Genomic DNA, 14,018 nt, shown 5'->3' with positions numbered 1-14,018 from the left:
GCATTCAGCAGCATTCAGCCGCATCCATCAGCATCCAGCAGCATCCAGCGGCACTCAGCAGCACTCAGCAGCATCCAGCAGCATCCAGCAGCATCCAACAGCATTCAGCAGCATCCAGCAGCATCCAGCAGCATCCAGCAGCATCCATCAGCATCCAGCAGCATCCAGCAGCATCCAGCAGCATTCAGCCGCATCCATCATCATCCAGCAGCATCCATCAGCATCCAGCAGCATCCAGCAGCATCCAGCAGCATCCATCAGCATCCAGCAGCATCCAGCAGCATTCAGCAGCATCCAGCAGCATCCAGCAGCATCCAACAGCATTCAGCAGCATTCAGCCGCATCCAGCAGCATCCATCAGCATCCATCAGCATCCAGCGGCACTCAGCAGCACTCAGCGGCATCCAGCGGCACTCAGCAGCACTCAGCAGCATCCAGCAGCATCCAGCAGCATCCAGCAGCATCCATCAGCATCAGCAGCATCCAGCAGCATCCAGCAGCATCCATCAGCATCAGCAGCATCCAGCAGCATCCAGCAGCATCCATCAGCATCCATCAGCATCCATCAGCATCCATCAGCATCCAGCAGCATCCAACAGCATTCAGCGGCATCCAGCAGCATCCATCAGCATCAGCAGCATCCAGCAGCATCCAGCAGCATCCATCAGCATCCATCAGCATCCAGCAGCATCCATCAGCATCCATCAGCATCCATCAGCATCCAGCAGCATCCATCAGCATCCATCAGCATCCAACAGCATTCAGCAGCATCCAGCAGCATCCAACAGCATTCAGCAGCATTCAGCCGCATCCAGCAGCATCCAGCAGCATCAGCAGCATCCAGCAGCATCCAGCAGCATCCATCAGCATCCAGCAGCATCCAGCAGCATCCATCAGCATCCAGTAGCATCCATCAGCATCCAGCAGCATCCAGCAGCATCCAACAGCATTCAGCGGCATCCAGCGGCATCCATCAGCATCCAGCGGCACTCAGCAGCATCCAGCGGCACTCAGTAGCATTCAGCAGCATCCAGCAGCATCCAGCAGCATCCATCAGCATCCATCAGCATCCAGCGGCACTCAGCAGCACTCAGCGGCATCCAGCGGCACTCAGCAGCACTCAGCAGCATCCAGCAGCATCCAGCAACATCCATCAGCATCAGCAGCATCCATCAGCATCCAGCAGCATTCAGCAGCATCCAGCAGCATCCAGCAGCATCCATCAGCATCCTTGCCTCGTAGTTGTGCTGAGCACAAACTCACCGCGTTGTTTACATTTCAGTTACAGTGGACGTCTGAAGGATTACTAAATAAGCCGGAACAGCAGTTTCTGCACATGAACGTCCACCAAACTCCACATTTACATCGGATAATCAGCCGCCAGCTGCTGACATTAAGCTGCTTTCATTTAGTGCCCTTTACTGTTGTAATTAGCTCCCCACACTGGGGGTGGGGGGTATGCAGAGGGGGAAGCCTAACTCGTTCCGCCTCACTCCACCATTTTCCTCATTAGTGACCACACACAGCTTCCGTCAAGCTCCTGCTTCCACTTCCTTCCTCCTCATCCTCTGTTCTGCTGCTGGACAGACTGATGGGAATGACAACGTTTTAACTGTCATCATTTGTTAGTTTGGTTACGGGTGGAGACTCAGTCCTGGACTGGGACACCCTCAAGCCCTCAAGGTCAGAGCGACCCAGACCCCTCCTCCTCTGAACTCACGTGCTCGCTCTGAAGGAAGCAGGAGGTACCAGAGGCCCACGGGCGTGTTGGAGAATTGCTGACGGAGCGGCGGGAAATGGAAAGAGAAAACTGTTCAATTATGGAAAGAGCTGCGGCTCTAAATCTATCCGCGTCGGGCCAAGGAGAACGACGGCCGCCAAGCAGCAATAGATGGGAGGACTTTGCTGCTCCACTTCTGAGACACGCTTGGTGTGTTTGTCTAACGAACGTGAAGCAAACGGCTGAGACACGTCAGTCACCGACACGCCGTCAGGTTGCTGTCAGGATTATCTCACGCTTCTATTGAAGCCTTTTGTGAAAGTGTCAAACTTTTGGCCGATCTCCGTTTCAGACAAACACCTTCAGAGTGGTTTCTTGATCTGCAAATTTGACGGACATTCCTGCTGGACCTTCTCGAGAACCATCACTCACGTTAGGGTCCCTCTACGGCTGCTCTTAGATTCCCTTTTGCTCAAAGACGCCCAAATGTCGGCTCCTAGCGTCACATTTGTTCACCAGACAGAGGGGGTTTACTGAGTCAGAGGAGAAGGAGCAACCCCAATCATTACCAACCCACCTCTGTGTTTCACTGCTGGTTTGTGTTTTGTCCTTTTAGTTTTTAGACTCACACATTCAAACAGAAGTGGCGCTCGAGTTTCCTAGGGTTTTTTTCAGATTTAAAGCTTTTTTTCTTTGACTCACACACTGATTGTCTGGACACTAAACTTCCTATTAGCAGATAACGGATCATCAAACATTCATTCATTTCTCCGCAGAGCAGATTTATGGCACTTCAGTTTAGAGCAGGCAAAAGTGTTTGAACGTTGGAGTTCAGACATGGCTGCATTTTTTTATGAAATGTTGGTCATCCGTGATCCATTCGTGATACACTTCATTCATACGTGTTTCTCGTGTTCGTCAATGTGCACAGAAAGTTTCGGCTGACGAGTCTTTCCGTGAATTTGGTTTTGAGCTGTTCACAATTTTTTGTTGGTTGAGAATTCCGCAGTTCATGCATATTTTGTGTAGTCTAGACGCAATTAATAAGCAAATCTTACACAATTGTGTGTGATTTTTGTGAAATGCATTCATAAATTTGTGTGTTTCCCCGACCGTCCCACGAATGTCTGACGGACTGAGTGAACAGCAAAAGGACCATAAGTCACATGAGCTTCTATAAGAAAGGCTGGGTAGCTCGGTTGGTAAGGTGAGAGGCGACCATGCAGGGATCCAGGGTTCGATTCCTGGAGTGGGGATAAACAATGGTACAAACGGCGGAGCTTTGAAAGTGTCTGAAGGGCAGAGCCTCCAGCTCCACAGCCTCTCCTCACTTCCTCAGCCAATCGCTCGAGCACCACGAGGAACGTGATGGTAATCGTGGCCTCAAGTGTCAGATGCAGGACGACTACAAGTGAGCCGATGGGAGGAGGCTGGCGGCGTGAACGGCGTGCGGCAAACATCAGCACAGCGACACAGAAACCTGGAAGTTCTGTTTGTGATGAAGATCTTCAGCGTGGGGCATTCCTTTCTCCAATGGTTGATCATGTTACACAGAAGGCGCCGTTTCTGAACGCTGCTCCCCAACATGAGCCCAGGGAAAAGACGTGTGGAAAATGCAACAAATCCAAGTCAAACTCTGAGGATCTGACGCGAAAGGAGACGCTCAGCTGCTGCAGAACTTAAAGCACATGCTGGGTTTTTAGGATCCGGTTCTGGAGACGACACAGCAGCTATGAATGGACGGTTGGACTGATGGGAAAACGGAGGATCGGGGAAGCGCCGTAAAGTCACGGTGAGCAGAAACTAAATATTTACACTGGAGCAGCTTCAGCTGTTTTGCACACTGACACATAAACACAGAGGAACCCACAGAGAGCCAGGCCCAACTGAGCGTTTCCATGTGTGAAACCAGAACCAGAGGAAGACCAGATCCCCTCAGCTGTCCCGAATAAATCACACATTCCTGTTTTTCATTCCAAAATGCTAATGCTCTGTGGCTGTGTGCTCCATTTTAAATCACTTAACGCCGTCGTACGCTTGTAACGCGGCTCCGGAGGTCAAACCGACTTCTGTATGATCTCCTATTTAGGATGTGAGTTTGAAAACATCTGTGAGGCCGACGCAGCTCTGCAGGAGTTTGATTGAACTCAATCAGGAAAATGCAGATTTGCATCTCCTTATTAGTGTTGAACTGAAATCGTTCAAACTCATTGATGACTTTCATAAGAAAGAAATGGCTGCAGAAACCAGGAAGGTTGTGAAGTTAAAGAGCCGACGAGTGCGATGAAGTCTGGGGAGGAGGTGTGGTGTCTGAGCGGCGGTGGGGGCTCCTTACAGGAGCTCTGCAGAAGCCCCAAACATCAGCCCTCAGCCCCCTCCTCATCAGTGTTTCCCACGTCTGCTTCCCTCGAAAGGAGCTTCTAGTGACGCTTTTTATTACAAAATGAGGAAAATCAAAAGCAGGTTTCACTAGAAACAACAAGAAAATGTTATTTTTCTTATCTGACAGCCCTTTCAGCCTCTGTAATACTTTTACAGACTTTTACAGATCCATACTCAAATGTAGGAAAGTAATAGAATGTACCTTTCACTTTTTTCTACTAAAACAAGACTTGATCTAATCCTAAAAATGAATTTTCTCCATGTTTGTCAACTCTAAAGTTTTCCAAATAAAAAGTGACTTATAATTTTGTTGCCTTAAGTGTTCTAATGTACCCGACAGATATTATAATATACTCATTTGATGATTTTAGGGGATGTAATCAGAGTTTTTATGGCTGAAAACAGGCGGTTCATTCTAACAAAAAGGTTTGTGGAGACAAAAGAAAAGTTAGAAAATAGTTTTTCCACAGATATAAATGAATACTAGGTTACTGTTGGAATGAAAATACGACTATCTGGTACTTCCAAAGGAAGTTCCGGATGATTCTAGAACATGTTCTGCAGCTGTGTGGGCGGAGTTTAAGCTCAGGTGTTCTCATGAAGACAAACCTGACAGCACTGAAACCTGTAGGACATTAAATCAAAAAAAGGTCCTATTTCTGCTGTGAAATGCTGGATATGTTTTTTACCCCAAATTAATAAAATGCGGGACAATGAAAGTTTTTGTTGACAAACAGCTTAATTCTGCTTTGCTTATGGAAAATCACATTGAGAATTTTCCAAACTTTTGTGTTTATGTAGAGTGGAAGGTGAAGTTTGTCTGAAAAAGTGTTGTAAATAAAGGTTTGAAATTTGAATCTAAAACAAGGTTTGTGTCTTTAATTACTGATCCTTACTGCTGCATCTGCTTTTAAAACCTTAACGCTATTTCCTAAAATCTCTACAAGATTCAGTGAAATTCTCTGTTGCTCGGCTCTGAAGTTGACTGAAACAACATCAAACCGGGTCAGACCTTTGAAGCTCCACGGCGAGGACGCTCCTTGGGTGAAACCCCTTCTTAGCCTCACCATCTGAAGGAAAAGGTCGACCAAAAACGGGAAACCCTGAAAGTATTCCACCAAACTGTCCAGAGTTACCGTCTTTCTGTGACGTCGCAGCTCCATCATGAAGCTGGATCTTCACAGAGACGTGCGGCTCGGGGCTTTTCCTAACGCGGTCACACTAATTACCTCCGGAGATCTCCAATCAACTGCCCCCACTTGGATGAAGGGGCAAACATGACGTAAAGTTGTGTTGTCTGTTGTGTCTGGTTGTCAGGAGGAAGATGATTCTGGTTCATGAAGCAGCAGCAGATCAACTAACAGCTATTCTTAGACTCTCACCCCCCGATAAGAAGACGTGTGATCAACTCTGGAGAACTTTCATCTGTCTGTCAGCGTCTCTGTGATCCTGGGTTTGTCTGTTGATGTTTGTGTGTGTGTACCTGTGTGTGTGTGTACTTTGTTGTCCACCTGCAGGCGTTGGGATGCGTGAACAGCAGCTTTAATCTCTGCGGTCAGACGCCTGGATGACACGCCGCCGTCACGGCTGCAGCGCCTGATTGCAGACGGCAGTCACATTCCTGCTCTTGTTGAACAATAATGAGCAGCTAAGCGGCGTCATTGTGCGTCTCGCTTAAAGTCGGAGCTGTAAATGTGGATTTTTTTTGGGTGGGATTGTCAGGCCGATGTGAAAACAATCCAGCAGCAGTAATGGAAAGTCGTGTCTGGATCCTAAATAATGAAAAGCAGAAAAAAATGAAGTTGTTTGTTTTTCCCCAAACAGGAAGTAAAGTTAACTGGAGGAAAACGTTCTGGTGACTGTCCAGAGGAATGAAGAGTGTTCCTCATGAGAGGAAGAGAGCTGATGTTTTTCCTTCTTTGCTTGTTTTTTCTTCCACTCTGCATGTGTGTGTGTGTGTGCGTGCACGTACGTGCGTGCATTCAGCAGAAGCCGCTTCAGCCCACCGGAGTTCTCCGTCTCTTTATTCTTGTGTTTGCGTCTGAGGCGTAAACAGTTCTGTTCAGCGGACTGAAGCTGATGCTCTGCTAAATATTTCATCTTCCTTCCACAGCGCAACACAACAGCAGAACAAACACACACAGGCAGGAAGACGCACAAAGAAAGCCTCCTCTGAGCCCCTCAGCTGGGCTCTGGTCCAGCTGTTAGTCGGCCAGAGTAACCCGAGTGAAAGCAACAGGGCAGACGTGACACTGCAGCCTCCTCTCAGTGTGCGGCTGCCGTCAGGACGGCGGGTCATGTGATGTGCGAGCGAACTGCGGTGGCGTCTGAAGCACAGCCCCCGTCCAGAGGGCCGACATGTGGCGGGCCGACATGTGGCGGGCCGACATGTGGCGGGCCGACATGTGGCGGGCCGACCGTCTACGAACCTGCAGCAGAGAAACTGCTTCTCTACAGCCACGGCTGCAGAAAAACCGATCTGCATGAAGACACGTCCGTTTAACGCCATCTAGGATTCCCATCAGCTTGGCGTTTTCCTGAGGTTACAGCAGGAAACAAACCTCAGGTGTGTTTTGTGTTAGAGGACATCTATACCTGAACCTGATCCATCAGAAACACAAACCTTATTTCTCCTCCTCCTGATTACAGCACATCTTCCTTTATGCCAGCTCAGAGGTAATCAGTGCATCCTTAATGCCCCCGTCACGAGGCGCCGGCTGCTCAACCCTGACACGTCTGGGATGGACTGCTCCCACCTGAACCCCCCCTTTCTAAAACTGCATCCATCAGCAGCCGCCCACAGCGCCGCACCGGTCCAGCGGGAGCAGGTGTGCGTCGCTCCTCATTCTCGTCTCCACCTGTCACACGTCACGACTGAAGCAGGTCGCGGCGGCGCAGAGAGCAGACTGTGACCGCCGTGGCGGCGGCAGTGGCGCCCAGAATCTGTTCAGCTGTATTTACAGTACAGCTCAATGTTATTGCATAAGATGACCTGCTCTGTTCCTGAGGTTTAGAGCAGCGCAGAAATAATTTGCTGCCACGGCTAACAAGGTCGGTTACACACAGTCACATTGTAAGGTGCACAGCTGAGTAACATGCACACTAACGGGCTGCATTCATCTCCCTCTGAGCAGTTTACAGCCTCCCCAAGCAGTTCAACCGCACAGAAAATGCCAGAAACCTGCTTTATTCTGGAGATTGAGGATTGATCATCCTAATCCTTCACTGCTTCCATGTTAACTCAATAAGCTGGGAGCACAATGCATCACACAGCTGGGCACTATTAGAGAAAGTCCACTGACCTAGACATGGTAATCCCTGTCCAGACATGGTTAACAGCCTCCTATGGAGCTGCGTGATTAACTTCAACCAATATATATGTGTGCGTGTGTGTGTGTGTGTGTGGGTGTGTGTGTGTGTGTGTGTGTGTGTGTGTGTGGGTGTGTGTGTGTGTGTGTGTGTGTGTGTGGGTGTACTGACACATAAACACATCTACAGATGAACACAGCACCGACTCAGAGGGATTTCCCCTCATCAGGTGGAACCTTTCACACACTTTGATGTGTGACGGTTTTCAAACCGTTTTCACTGGCTTGAACGGAAGTCAAACCAGTTTGTGGTTTTACACAGAAACAGTCCAAGCCACCGTTTTTGTTTTTTAGCTGCGTGAAATCCGCTCACCTGGCCTATCGCAGCCGAGGACCTCCATCCTCATGCCGATCCCAGCTGGAGACCATCGCTCCGGGAAGACCCGGATGTACTGCGCCACGATCTCATCGAACCGCCGCACCTCTGGAGTATCGTAGTGGCTGTTCCCTTCAAAAACCTGCAGAGAAAAAGTGGATGCTGCTTTTTCAACCTGATCCGTGGGGTCGCGCTGCGGGCGACAGGTCGTGGTGAACACTTAAGCCACCCGTAAGGGTGAGGAAGGGGGAAGTAGGTGACATGCAGGCGTGTCAAACACATTTTTCTGTTTTTCAAACGTACAAGGAGCCCGTTAGTGATGTTCACGTGATACGTGTGCGCCCCTTGTAGCAGCCTGACTGGTTGAAATGGGGAAATTAGACAATCAGAGAGTAGTTTGTGTGGACGTCCTACGGGCACTTTCTGACCACGTGCACAACCCGTGCATGCAGCATTTGTGTGCACGTGCACGTGGTCTAACTTCCATTATCCTTATAAATCCTTCACGACACACACGACAATGGGACTTCTTTAGGGGACTTCATCCATGATTGCAGCACCATAGTCTGCTCTTCCTTTGGACTCCATCTGTTTTCACTGCAACGTCATTCCAGCTCACAGCTTCCTCCTCCAGAAACACGGAGACCTGCAGCTCCACACACGTGTTACACGCGTGCTCATGCCACAGTGGATCAGGATTCTTGTTCCTTCTGCTGTCAGCCTTCATGTCCTGCAGCGTCACGAGCTTCTGCCTTCACAGCTGACTGAAGCTGGATAAAGCTCCTCCCACCTCAACGATGCTGCAGGTTCTGATCAGAACCGACTCTCACCTCAAGCTCCACCCCTAGAGTCGTCAGGTAGAGTCAGGTGTTGAGGATTCTGTTGTCATTGTTTGTAGATGGTTAGTATTGCTGACTGAGCGCGATGCGCCTAAACATGTCTGAGGAAAGAATGGACGCTACCTGGCCCTCTGTCATTTGGTGGGGGGGTGGTCTGCTTTTTGCAGACTGAAAAAGTGTTTTGAGAGACTTGAGGTATTAAACATTCAGAAGGCTTAAACTGCTGTCACTGTGCTGCAGAACGTCTTTAACTCATCCCAACCTGCTTTCATGTTAGGCTACTATTTTTTTTTTCTAACTTTTTTATCAAATGATATTCAGCTCCATCTGAGAAGGACAACACCCCCCACCCTCAAAGTTACCTGGTCCTGAGTGAAGAAGTAAGTAATGGGACAACGTTACAATGTGCAATCTGGGGCAGCGAAGACCACGTTTCAGAGGAAATAGTTGGACATGGTGGTGGCGGTGTGATGATGTGGTGCTGCTTTGTAGCTTCAGGACCTGATGTCTTCCATCAGTCCATGATTTGGGATCTGAACTTGGGTTCAGCAGCTAGAATCTGTGTTTCATTTAGTGCTTCAAATATTCAAGAACATAAAATCCAGAGGGAGCAAATACTTTTCCACAGCGATGTGTGATCATGTTGCGATGCTCATCACATTGATGGAGATGTTTCTGGATCTCAAGTGAAGCTGAAGAACTAAAGTTGCATTTTCCTGAAGGTACATCGACAAACAGGAGAAACAGTAATCCTGTGTAAAGTCACACAACCGGAGTGATCGGCGTCGTGTCCCGGCTCAGCGTGACACACGCCACCAAAGTAACAACCGTGGCGCTTTGATTTTCTAATCATCCTTGAAGCAACTGCAGTCTCTGGAAACAAAGACTGAAATGAATCCAGATTCATCACTTTCACTCAATGAACGGCATCTTCTCGTTTGAATTGGGAAAAAATGTAAAAACTTTGAATTTTTTAGACAAAAATCCGAGGAGGCGTTTAGCACGGCCAGAAGATCTCAGTTCTGCTGTTAGAGCTTTTCAGGAAAGCGTCTCTCTCTCTCAGCGCCGTGGACTGCCAGCAGAGCTGAGCGCTGATGCAGGAAAGACATTTTTAATTAACACCCTTGAGAGACGAATGGATGATGAGCAAACGAGTGGATGAGAGACAGAGAGAGTTCAGGATGAAGAGAGACTGAAACAGAAGCAGGAGGAGAGGTGATTAAACAGAATTTTGATCCGGTCTGACGCTGGAAAACCGCTTCTACCATGAGGAAATTCAAATAAAGAGAGTAAGACAGAAGGAGAGGAACAGGAGACACGTCTGAGGGACGATGTGTCTGTGAGGAAGAGGAGGGTCTCTTTACTTTAGCGAAGCCGGTCTTGCTGTCAGGGATGTAGCTCCAGTCTTTGCCGTTTAAGCTGTGAGCCAGTTTGTACTTTCGGACAAACGCTCGGTTCTCGGCGCTGGTGCTGCCCTCCAGCCCTCTGGCTCCCTGAGTGATGACGCCACGCACCATCTTTGGCACGCCAAGGTCCACCTGCAACACACACATCACGCCGTTTCTGCACGGGCTGACAGGTGGACGGAGCTCCAGAGGACCAGAAGAGGTCACGGCTTTGGGACTGTGACAGAGACCAGGAGGGTCCAAACGTTTTCAAAGAGGGTCAATCGGCCTGCATTCTATAGACGCTCATAACATTACATGGAAATGAACTGGAATTTCATTGCAATGGGAGACCTTTCATTTCTCTAGATAAAACTGAATACATTTTACCAAAATTTCAAAGAATTTCATATTTGAAGACCAGAAATAAAATAAAAACGTTTGTTTGGAGAAAGAAAAACTTTAATCAACATGAAATCTGGTTAAAACAAATGGTTCATTTTATTCCTGATTAAATGTTCACTGTAAGGATTTATGATCAACCATGTGACCGAACATTTAACTAGACGCAGTGAATCCGAGCCTTCCTGAAGGACCGGTCTCCCGCTCTGCCTCTGTGGTCTGGACTGTGATTCAATGTCTGGATTCCTCTGATTTTAATACCAGAGGAACATTCCAGGTGTGAGATGATGAGGAAATACTTTCTTGTGTCGTTGCACGTGAAAACAGCTCAGACATTTCAGGTATATTTGTGGGGGAGGCACAGCGCCGCAATAAGAGTTCCTCATTGTAATATCACCTCCGAACCCCAGATACACACCTGCAGCCACTCCTCTCCCACGATGGGCTGTGTGGGGTTGGGAAACCAGCCGGACCGACTGGCCACCAGCCGGGCTGCCCCCATGGAGCCGTGGATGTCCCTCATGGAGGAGGCAGAGATCTGCGAGTCTGGCAGCAGCCCAGACAGCATCCCCTGCAGCTCGGAGCAGGGAGCATCTGAGGAGCAGAGGAGAATACTCAACGCCATTGTTTCTCCAAAGAGACAATAAAGGGGATTCATGCTCATCGTTCCAGGTTCTTTCAATCCAAAACTTTGTCTGCTTTGCTTTGGTTTGTATCATGTTCAACGTGTTAGGATGATATGATGAAAAAGAACAAGAAGTTAAGAATCAGGCAGAGACTCAGGGAGGGCAAAACGTCCCGCCACATCCACAAAGACTCACCAAAACCTGCACACACCTAGTACCCTGAGAAAATGAAGTATGGACATAAAACACCCCGCCCCCAAAAGAAAAAAAAAGGCCTGTTCTTCACTCGCAGGCCACCCGAACATAAAATGGTCAGAGTGGGTCAGTGAGTCAGAGCGGGTCAGAGCGAGTCACAGCGGGTCTGAGCAGGTCAGAGCAGGTCAGTGGGTCAGTGACTCAGAGCGGGTCCGAGCGACGGAGTGAGTCAGAGTGAGACAGAGCGAGTCAGAGGGTGTCAGAGCGGGTCAGAGCGGGTCAGAGCGACAAAGTGAGTCAGAGTTAGTCAGAGCGAGTCTGAGTGGGTCAGAGCGACAAAGCGAGTCAGAGCGAGTCAGAGCGACGGAGGGAGTCAGAGCGAGTCAGAGGGTGTCAGAGCGGGTCAGAGCGGGTCAGAGCGACAGAGTGAGTCAGAGTTAGTCAGAGCGAGTCTGAGTGGGTCAGAGCGACAGAGCGAGTCAGAGTGAGTCAGAGCGAGTCAGAGCGGATCTGAGCCAGTCAGAGCGAGTCAGAGTGAGTCAGAGCGAGTCAGAGCGACAGAGGGAGTCAGAGCGGATCTGAGCCAGACAGAGCGACAGAGCGAGTAAGAGTGAATCTGAGCGACGGAGGGAGTCAGAGTGAGTCAGAGCGGATCTGAGCCAGTCAGAGCGAGTCAGAGTGAGTCGGAGCGACAGAGCGAGTCAGAGCGACGGAGGGAGTCAGAGCGAGTCAGAGGGTGTCAGAGCGGGTCAGAGCGGGTCAGAGCAGGTCAGTGGGTCAGTGACTCAGAGCGGGTCTGAGCGACGGAGTGAGTCAGAGTGAGACAGAGCGAGTCAGAGGGTGTCAGAGCGGATCAGAGCGGGTCAGAGCGACAGAGTGAGTCAGAGATAGTCAGAGCGAGTCTGAGTGGGTCAGAGCGACAGAGCGAGTCAGAGCGAGTCAGAGCGACGGAGGGAGTCAGAGCGAGTCAGAGGGTGTCAGAGCGGGTCAGAGCGGGTCAGAGCGACAGAGTGAGTCAGAGTTAGTCAGAGCGAGTCTGAGTGGGTCAGAGCGACAGAGCGAGTCAGAGCGAGTCAGAGTGAGTCAGAGCGAGTCAGAGCGGATCTGAGCCAGTCAGAGCGAGTCAGAGTGAGTCAGAGCGAGTCAGAGCGACAGAGGGAGTCAGAGCGGATCTGAGCCAGACAGAGCGACAGAGCGAGTAAGAGTGAGTCTGAGCGACGGAGGGAGTCAGAGTGAGTCAGAGCGGATCTGAGCCAGTCAGAGCGAGTCAGAGTGAGTCGGAGCGACAGAGGGAGTCAGAGCGGATCTGAGCCAGACAGAGCGACAGAGCGAGTCAGAGTGAGTCTGAGCGACGGAGGGAGTCAGAGCGAGTCAGAGTGAGTCAGACAAGTCAGAGCGGATCTGAGCCAGTCAGAGCGAGTCAGAGTGAGTCAGAGCGGGTCTGAGCGACGGAGGGAATCAGAGCGAGTCAGAGGGTGTCAGAGCGACAGAGTGAGTCAGAGTTAGTCAGAGCGAGTCTGAGTGGGCCAGAGCGACAGAGCAAGTCAGAGCGAGTCAGAGCGAGTCAGAGTGAGTCAGAGCGAGTCAGAGCGGATCTGAGCCAGTCAGAGCGAGTCAGAGCGAGTCAGAGCGACAAAGGGAGTCAGAGCAGATCTGAGCCAGACAGAGCGACAGAGCGAGTCAGAGTGAGTCCGAGCGACGGAGGGAGTCAGAGCGAGTCAGAGTGAGTCCGAGCGAGTCAGAGCGGATCTGAGCCAGTCAGAGTGAGTCAGAGCGGATCTGAGCCAGTCAGAGCGAGTCAGAGTGAGTCAGAGCGGGTCTGAACGACGGAGGGAGTCAGAGCGAGTCAGAGTGAGTCAGAGCGAGTCAGAGTGAGTCAGAGTTAGTCAGACCGAGTCTGAGTGGGTCAGAGCGACAGAGTGAGTCAGAGTGAGTCAGAGCGAGTCAGAGTGAGTCAGAGTTAGTCAGAGCGAGTCTGAGTTGGTCAGAGCGACAGAGTGAGTCAGAGTGGGTCTGAGCGACGGAGGGAGTCAGAGCGAGTCAGAGTGAGTCAGAGCGAGTCAGAGCGAGTCAGAGCGAGTCAGAGCGAGTCAGAGTGGGTCAGAGCGACAGAGCGAGTCAAAGCGAGTCAGAGTGAGTCAGAGCGAGTCAGAGTGGGTCAGAGTGAGTCAGAGTTAGTCAGAGCGAGTCTGAGTGGGTCGGAGCGACAGAGGGAGTCAGAGCGGATCTGAGCCAGACAGAGCGACAGAGCGAGTAAGAGTGAGTCTGAGCGACGGAGGGAGTCAGAGTGAGTCAGAGCGGATCTGAGCCAGTCAGAGCGAGTCAGAGTGAGTCGGAGCGACGGAGGGAGTCAGAGTGAGTCAGAGCGGATCTGAGCCAGTCAGAGTGAGTCAGAGTGAGTCGGAGCGACAGAGGGAGTCGGAGCGACAGAGGGAGTCAGAGCGGATCTGAGCCAGACAGAGCGACAGAGCGAGTCAGAGTGAGTCTGCGCGACGGAGGGAGTCAGAGCGAGTCAGAGTGAGTCAGAGCGAGTCAGAGCGGATCTGAGCCAGTCAGAGCGAGTCAGAGTGAGTCAGAGCGGGTCTGAGCGACGGAGGGAGTCAGAGTTAGTCAGAGCGAGTCTGAGTGGGTCAGAGCGACAGAGGGAGTCAGAGCGGATCTGAGCCAGACAGAGCGACAGAGCGAGTCAGAGTGAGTCTGAGCGACGGAGGGAGTCAGAGCGAGTCAGAGTGAGTCAGACAAGTCAGAGCGGATCTGAGCCAGTCAGAGCGAGTCAGAGTGAGTC

General features: G+C 50.6%; 1 protein-coding gene across 3 annotated transcripts in view; it reads right to left on the bottom strand.

The window, feature by feature from the left end:
• The window catches only part of LOC101172397 (neuropilin-2), a 91,865-nt gene that overhangs the window by 23,160 nt on the left and 54,687 nt on the right, over positions 1–14,018 (bottom strand). For all 3 annotated transcript variants that reach the window (XM_023950505.1, XM_011473641.3, XM_011473642.3), the window contains exons 9-11: positions 10,831–11,006; positions 9,990–10,163; positions 7,784–7,928 (exon numbers count right to left, since the gene is read on the bottom strand). In XM_023950505.1, coding sequence (XP_023806273.1) covers positions 7,784–7,928; positions 9,990–10,163; positions 10,831–11,006 — 495 coding nt within the window. The remainder of the gene's footprint in view (positions 1–7,783; positions 7,929–9,989; positions 10,164–10,830; positions 11,007–14,018) is intronic.

The sequence above is a fragment of the Oryzias latipes genome, chromosome 21 (genome assembly GCF_002234675.1).
Source record: "Oryzias latipes chromosome 21, ASM223467v1".
Classification (NCBI taxonomy): Eukaryota; Metazoa; Chordata; class Actinopteri; order Beloniformes; family Adrianichthyidae; genus Oryzias; species Oryzias latipes.
This window is presented reverse-complemented; position numbering and strand designations above follow the sequence as displayed.